Here is a 7,541-nt window from a genome sequence, read left to right on the forward strand (position 1 = left end):
TTATAAAACCCAGCTGAAGGCCTAGGACTAGGGTGACGGTGCGCGTGCCCACAGAGAGGGTTCTGAGTGCCGCCTCTGGCACCCGTGCCATAGGTTCGCCACCACTGTTCTAGGTGTCTTTGTCTTCTTGGTTTCTGCTTTTAAAATCCTTTTGAGGAAATATATTTTTCTGCCCTTTTAATATTTCCTTCTGGGGGGGTGCTGACTTCCCTCAGTAGGAAAAGAGAAGGATCAAAGCGCAAGGACATTGAGACTTTTGAAAATAAGCCTCAGGGAGTTTGTCCCATCTGCATATGGACAGAGTCACTTTGGGGATAATATGTAATGGTTTTGCAGCATGTATTGGTCAGACATATGGACACATAAAACCAGAGAGAAGAATATAGTAAGCCACAGAACAGGGTTGTTCCTGAGTGACAGGAAAGATTCCAATGTTGCAGTGTGCTAAAACTGGTCATAAAGAACAGGAGAAAAAGCAGGGCCAAACAGACAGAGGATCTTGGCGATAATAATGGCAATCAACGCTAGCCCGGCTTGATATATATTATTATATTGTAGGGATCTGTAGGGAAGGTAGAAAAGCGATTTTGCGCTACAAATCAAAATTCGGAATCCTCCGAGCATTCTCCTCTCCCGCTGACCAGCGGAAAGCCAATTGGCTCGCTGAAGCCAACATGCAAATAAGCCAATGGATCACGGGCCACTGAGGAGGCTCGAGGAGATTTTGGCTGTGATTCATTGGCCGCTGTTCCCGTGGCGAGATGGCGCGTGCCACCCTCCTGATCTGTCGAGCGCTCTGCCGCTTCCTCGACCGGTTGCTACAGTGACAGAAAGGGTGACGTACCCCTGGCTGGGCGCGGCCAACGCCAGCTATTGGCTCCACGATCGGCCGATGGCTTCAGCTCTGTGGAGAGCCGGGTGTCCTTGTGTAGCGGGGAGGGCGGCCGCTTCAGTCTGCGGCAAATAAGCGAGGAGGAGAGGAGGCCAGCGCCTTGCCGGCTTCAACTCACCATCCCAGCCGTTTTCTAAGAGGAGAGGTACTGGTCGTTTCGTTGGCTCAGAAGTGTTATCTTTGGCCTGGTTATCTTGTAGCGCGTTGGTTTATGGGCGAGGTCACCATGGTTTTGGGGGATGAGGAGAGCCATTCCAATCAGGCGCGCTACGGCCAGTCTTGCGCGACTGGAGGGGACTTTCTAGGCTGGGTCGGTCAAGGAGCCCCTCTCTCTCTCTCTCTCTTCCTGCCTCAAGAAAGGCGCTCAGGAGCTCGGAGTCAGCTGCCTTCCCCTTCTCCGTTGAGCGAAGTGGGGCCGTCCGTGGAGCTATGGTAGGCTAGGGAGGAAGGGATGGAGATCCCTCGGGTAATCGGGCCGTTCATTCATCGCTCCCGGCTCTGGGCGCCTGTACCTCGTCCCCAGGCCCTGCCTTGGGTGGTCGGAACGGTGTGTCCCAGGTGGACACCCCGCCCCGTGCGGCTCTCCCACGGATCTCCGCCTTGGAGAGATGCACGTCGTGGCCTCCCTGAGACTCTTCCATCCACGACGGCCTCTTCCGGCTTTTTACATGGCTTTTCTTAACCGCAGTATTTTTGGACATCAAGAAGCAGTATTTTTGTCCTAGATTTATTTTCTCGGCCTAAGACGAAACTGATGTAGGAATAGAGAAGAAAAAAAAGAGCATACCGGAAATGCCAATTAAATTTTGTGATTTAATAGCACTGGGCGGTTCGTAAAAAAAATGGTCATTAGATGGCAGGTTTAAAAGGCGTGCGATCGTTTTAAAGCACCAACACTGTTAATATATAGCAAAGATGCTTTATGGATGTGGCTGAGAGTACAGAGTAGCCATGCTGAAGTTTTTCTTTTTGTAAATGTCTTGTGCTTTTTACCTCCACTTTTTAACATCTAAAATACCTTGTTCTGGCTGGGAAGTTTGTTAGATTTTTTTTTTTTTTTTGAACTGCATTGCAGCAAGTGGCCCACAGACCCTGGAAAATAACGCCTGGTTATTGTTTGGATGGTTAGGCACCAGGGAATGCCAGAGCTGTAGGCTAGACTGAGAAATTTAATAAAAAAATGAAAGAAAACAGTGGTAAATTACTTCCATATTTTTGTATCTGTGTAATTAATAGATGTTTAGCTCAGCTTGAGAATATTTTAACCATTTTCAGATTAAATTACATCCTAGTGTAATTATATAAATTAATAAAGTAAATAAATCCAATATAATCCTAATTCAGAACAGGTTAGTTTTAGTTCAAGTCCACGGTTTATTTGAGGCTAAACTCTCACCTCCATTTTTACCAAACTTCTTACTGTATTTGTTGGTTAATTGTTCTAACACTTACACTGGATCCCTCCAATAAATATACATTAAAAAAGAAACACTTTTCTAGGTTTACAGCCTTTTTCACTCTGTCCCTAAACCATATTTTTCTTGTTATTGGCAGAAATATTGTAGGTAGGAAGTAGGTAAGCTACGGTCTTCACTGCAGTACATTGTAATGATACTAATAACCTCATTTGTAACATCTGGTTTTTTTTGGGGGAGGGGAGAAGATGCTGTATATTTTGCAGCATATGAAAGGCCCTAGAATAATCAACTGAAACTTCCTGGCTCATGCATTTTTTCATCTGATTACAATAGTATGATTAAAGTCCCTGGTGCCACAGATTCACAATATATGCAATGGTTACATTTTCTTCCACTAGGAATAAGAATCTTTTAGTCTGATTCTGTTAGTACTTGAATGTTGTTGGGCTGTGCATTGTATGTTTATTAGATTTGTGTGCTGCACATTTCATCTTTGGGCAACTTACAAACATTGTATGCAGTATATCAAACATTGATGGCGTCCTGTGGGTTTCAGTATTTTTATTACATGTACATATTGTGCACTCATGCTTAGTGTTATGGATAAAGTATACCTGCTATGCTGCCTCATATAGTTCTGTGAGAAAACTATCCAGGTCCCTGGCAGACCATATTTGGCAGTCTTTGCATGAATGCTGATCTCTCAGATGTCACGCAGACATAAAGCAAATTAGCAAATCAGAGGACATTTGAATAACTGGAGGTTTAATTTAACTTGACAAGATCTGGGCTAGTACTGTAAAGTGTCTGTGTGATGTTGCAGATAGAGTGAGATGTATGATTCCTAATTCAACCAGGCATGATATGGTAGTATTCCTTTTAAAGGAAACACTCTGGTTCTAAGGTTAAAAGTCATGTATGAAACATAAAATATGATTCAAGTTCCATTTACCAATGATTCAGATGTACTACCAGTCAATTGTAGGGGGCAGGTGGATTCCATTCGATTTAACTGAAAGTTGTGTAGAGTTTATGAAGAACTAAATTGTGGAATATAGGCTGTAGTCATTTTTGTTCTTGCTGCCTGTTATCATATGTTATCCTTTTAATATTGATTAGTTATCAGCCAAACTTGTGTGGAGCATAAATTTAGATTGTTACCTAAACATATAATAAGAAAGATTTTTTATTTGGATTTAGTCCTAGATTTGTGCAAATACTTTTGAAAATGCTGTCAGGACTCTTCCGAATGCATGGCCTTTTTGTGGCCTCTCACCCATGGGAAGTTATTGTGGGAACTATAACTCTTACCATCTGTATGATGTCTATGAAGATGTTCACTGGTAATGATAAGATCTGTGGATGGAATTATGAATGCCCTAAATTTGAAGAGGTAAAGACTTAAAAGTTATTTTTAAAATTACTTTGTTATTTTACTATACTATCCTTGAAGCAAATCAGATTTGAATGAAATTTAAAATTGGGAAATCTCAGACTATAGACAAGATTGGGAAGTCAAGGAAATATCCCCTATAGTGTCCATGTGACTAACTGAAGTCAAGCTTGAATGAAGAGAATAATATTTACTTTAATATTAGCAATTGACTAAAAGAAATGTCACTAATTTTTGGAGATATGTGTCTATGAAAAGGCTACTATTTTAATAAAATTATAATTATAAGGATGTTTATATTTCTGAAATGTTATATATGTGAAACATTGAGAAAGTATTTAACAGATTTCAAAAATGTAGTGTTTTTTTTCATTTTGAGAATAAACAAAATGTTTTCCTTTCACAGGACGTTTTGAGCAGTGATATCATAATATTGACAATCACACGATGTATAGCAATCCTTTATATATACTTCCAGTTTCAAAATTTGAAGCAACTTGGCTCAAAATATATTTTGGGTAAGATACTTTTATTTTTAAGATGGTAATCAGAGCAAAACAAGCATGTGTATGAAACAGGTTTGACTATACCCTAATCAAATTGGGTATAACATATACAAAGGGGTTTTAGATTTGTGTCCTAAACATACTGTAAAACAAAAAATTGGTGTTGCTGGAATTCATAGCATATTTTATACATTTGTGGATTGAGATATATTATGTTTTGCATAGATGCTCATTCTGATTCTATCTTGAAATTATGAAAATCTTTGATAAACCTGGGGTTGATATATTTTATATAGGCTATTTAAGGTGAAAGATTCTGAAATAACTGGGTGAAGGAAGATGCGTTCTTTTTAAGAACTATTGGTCTTGTGAAGAAGCAAAAACTAAGCTTTTGAATTTTGCCATGTAGACAAATTCTAATTTGTCCATTGCTCAGAACTGTAGAATTAATTGAAAATGATCCTGCAGAAGATGATTGTCTTCACTGAATTATACTGATATAATTATATATATGACCTGCTATAATCAGTCACCTGGTAGAAGAATGTTATGGACAGATTTCATGGGCTGGTAACACTCTTTGATAAATTGAAGAAAAATATTACAGTAACAAAATGCTCTGCATATTAAAATATTTCAGGATAACTGTATAGCAGTATATATAAACAAAACAGTGTAACAGGATCATGGTACTATTTTATCTGGATAAACTTGCTTCAGAGTAAAGATTTAGATTAATGTATAAAGAGAAGTACTGCTCTGTATACTGCTTATTACATAAATTATATATATTTTGCAGGTATTGCTGGTCTGTTCACAATCTTCTCAAGCTTTGTCTTCAGTACAGTGGTGATTCATTTCCTTGATAAAGAATTGACAGGCTTGAAGTACGTATTAATTATATCTATGAAAATTTGCTTCAGCTTAATAAGAAAAAAAACTTCCTGACAGTGAGGACAATCAACCAGTGGAACAGCTTACCCCCAGGAATTGTGGGCGCTCCATCACTGGAGATTTTTAAGAAAAGACTAGACAATCACCTGTCCGAGATGGCGTAGGTTCTCCTGCTTGAGCAGGGAGCTGGACTAGAAGACCCCCAGGGTCCCTTCCAGCTCTATTCTATTCTAAGAGCAATCTAATTTTGAAACCTGGCATCAGAATAATCTAATTTCATATCATTAAAGGATAATTGCATGTGTAAAGCTATACCTAATCGACTCATGCACTGCTTCTAATATGACTTCCCCTATTTATACAAAAACATAATTTGAAAGAGATGAGGCACAAAATTGTGTATTTCTTCACTTTTAAATGGTCAAAAGTTAAATCCACAAAATCCTATTGAAAGCTATGCACAAATTCAAATTCAGTGAATATTGAAAGCAGTTTTTCCAAATAGGTAGGAAGGTTCCCTTGGTGGCCCCTGTGTTTCATTTTTGTTGTTATTGTTTATAATTTATGCTATTTGGCCTTACCTGTGACTTCAGTTTCCCATTACTGCCCTAAGTACAGCAAAGAAATGTTGAACAAATGCCTTCAGTTAAAAATCTCTGAATGTTAGTTTGTTTTGCAATAAATTATTTAGCAATCTTATTGAAGTATTTATCAAGATGTATGTACAGTTTTTACATGTTTATGTAACATGTAAATTAACAATATGCTTTTTATGCCTTTCAGTGAAGCGCTGCCATTCTTCTTGCTTCTGATTGACCTCTCCAGAGCTAGTGCATTAGCTAAATTTGCACTCAGTTCCAACTCACAGGTCAGCCAAATTCTCAGCTTCCTTGAGAAAAGTATTTACAATATCTTATGTCATACTTAGAATCCTTTAACAATTAAAGTAAAAATACAACTCCTATATAATTGCCTAGATTAATTGGAGTATATTTTGTTTAAGAGATTGTTTAATGTTTAAGAGATTTATGACTTCTGCAAAAGAAGCTTACTTGAGATGCTACCTTGATGTTTAGAAAAATACAAGCAAGGTGTAGATTCATCTCAGTATGGCTGCTAAATAGAGATGTATACAATAGTAATCAAAGAAAATGCCAGTTTTGCTTGTGAGTTGAATTTTTTTTGCAATTTTAGCATGATAAATAGATCAACATAATAATATTGCAGATTGTATAATGATGGTGAGAGTGGGGCACAAAAGAAAAGAAACAATGTAAAAATTCCCTTAGTTTTTCACAAACTGGTTTTGATCTGCCCACTGCTTTATAGCTCAGACTAATACAGGTAGTCCTTAACTTATAACTGTTTGTTTAGTGACCGTACAAAGTTACAACGGTATTGAAAAAAGTGACCGTTTTTCACACAACTATTGCAGCATCCCCATGGTCACATGATCAAAATTTGGATACTTGGCAAATGATTCATATTTATGACAGTTGCAGTGTCCTGGGATCATGTGATCACCTTTTGTAACCTTCTGACAAGCAAAGTCAATGGGGAAGCCAGATTTGCTTAATAACAGTGTTACTAATTTAACAACTGCAGTGATTCACTTAACAAATGTGGCAAGAAAGATCATAAAATGGGGCAAAACTCATTTAACAAATGTCTTGCTTAGAAACAGAAAATTGAGCTCAATTGTGATCATAAGTCGAGGACTACCTATAGTCATTATGCTATAAATGCTAAAATAGTAGAAATTTGGATATAGTCAAAGTTAATAACAAACATTAATTTAATATTTGAAAGATCAAATTAATAAAATATATATTTAAAAGCCTCAAAAGTAAGTAATCATATTATGTCATGTCATTAGGTAATCATGTCATGCCATATTGTGTCATGTCATTAGGTAATCAGATATGATAATATATTAAAATGATCATGGGAAGATTGAAAAATGTTGAACAAATTATTTGAAACAATATCATTGTAAAAGATAATGAAAGAAATCCGCATCTGGAGAACACTTGAAAAAAATGATAACATTTTAAAATGAATTGACAAGTATTAATGACTGTTTTGATATTTTATTCTTTAAAAAAGTTCTTACTGGGCTATTGAAATAATCACAGTGGTTGAGCACACAGTTTTACATACATATTATGAAATCAGTAATGGAGATTTTATTCTGCAAGGTAAAATAGGATAAATGGTCATAAGAATCATAATTGCTCCGTATTTATGGAATGTCCACCTAAGCAATGTCTTTCAGTATCAAAGATAGAATAAAATTTACAATCTTTGAAATTTTAAAAATATGTTTTAATGCACCCAGTTTTACTCTGTAAATGTGTTTGTCCATATTATTTACATTTTTATAGCCTTTCTACTTTATGCCAAATGTGAACAGTAACAGTATCTCTTCCTATAGGCAT

The 7,541-nt window shown here is 37.1% G+C and overlaps 1 protein-coding gene across 1 annotated transcript in view; it reads left to right on the forward strand.

The window, feature by feature from the left end:
* The first annotated feature begins 1,228 nt into the window (after positions 1–1,228).
* HMGCR (3-hydroxy-3-methylglutaryl-CoA reductase) overlaps positions 1,229–7,541 on the forward strand; it is a 23,401-nt gene continuing 17,088 nt past the window's right edge. The window contains exons 1-5 of the mRNA XM_015820143.1: positions 1,229–1,324; positions 3,511–3,703; positions 4,110–4,221; positions 5,009–5,096; positions 5,887–5,971. Of these exons, the coding sequence (XP_015675629.1) occupies positions 3,539–3,703; positions 4,110–4,221; positions 5,009–5,096; positions 5,887–5,971 (450 nt within the window). The 5' untranslated portion in view covers positions 1,229–1,324; positions 3,511–3,538. The remainder of the gene's footprint in view (positions 1,325–3,510; positions 3,704–4,109; positions 4,222–5,008; positions 5,097–5,886; positions 5,972–7,541) is intronic.

The sequence above is a fragment of the Protobothrops mucrosquamatus genome, unplaced genomic scaffold (assembly GCF_001527695.2).
Source record: "Protobothrops mucrosquamatus isolate PMUCROS unplaced genomic scaffold, P.Mucros_1.0 scaffold1076, whole genome shotgun sequence".
NCBI classification, from domain to species: Eukaryota; Metazoa; Chordata; class Lepidosauria; order Squamata; family Viperidae; genus Protobothrops; species Protobothrops mucrosquamatus.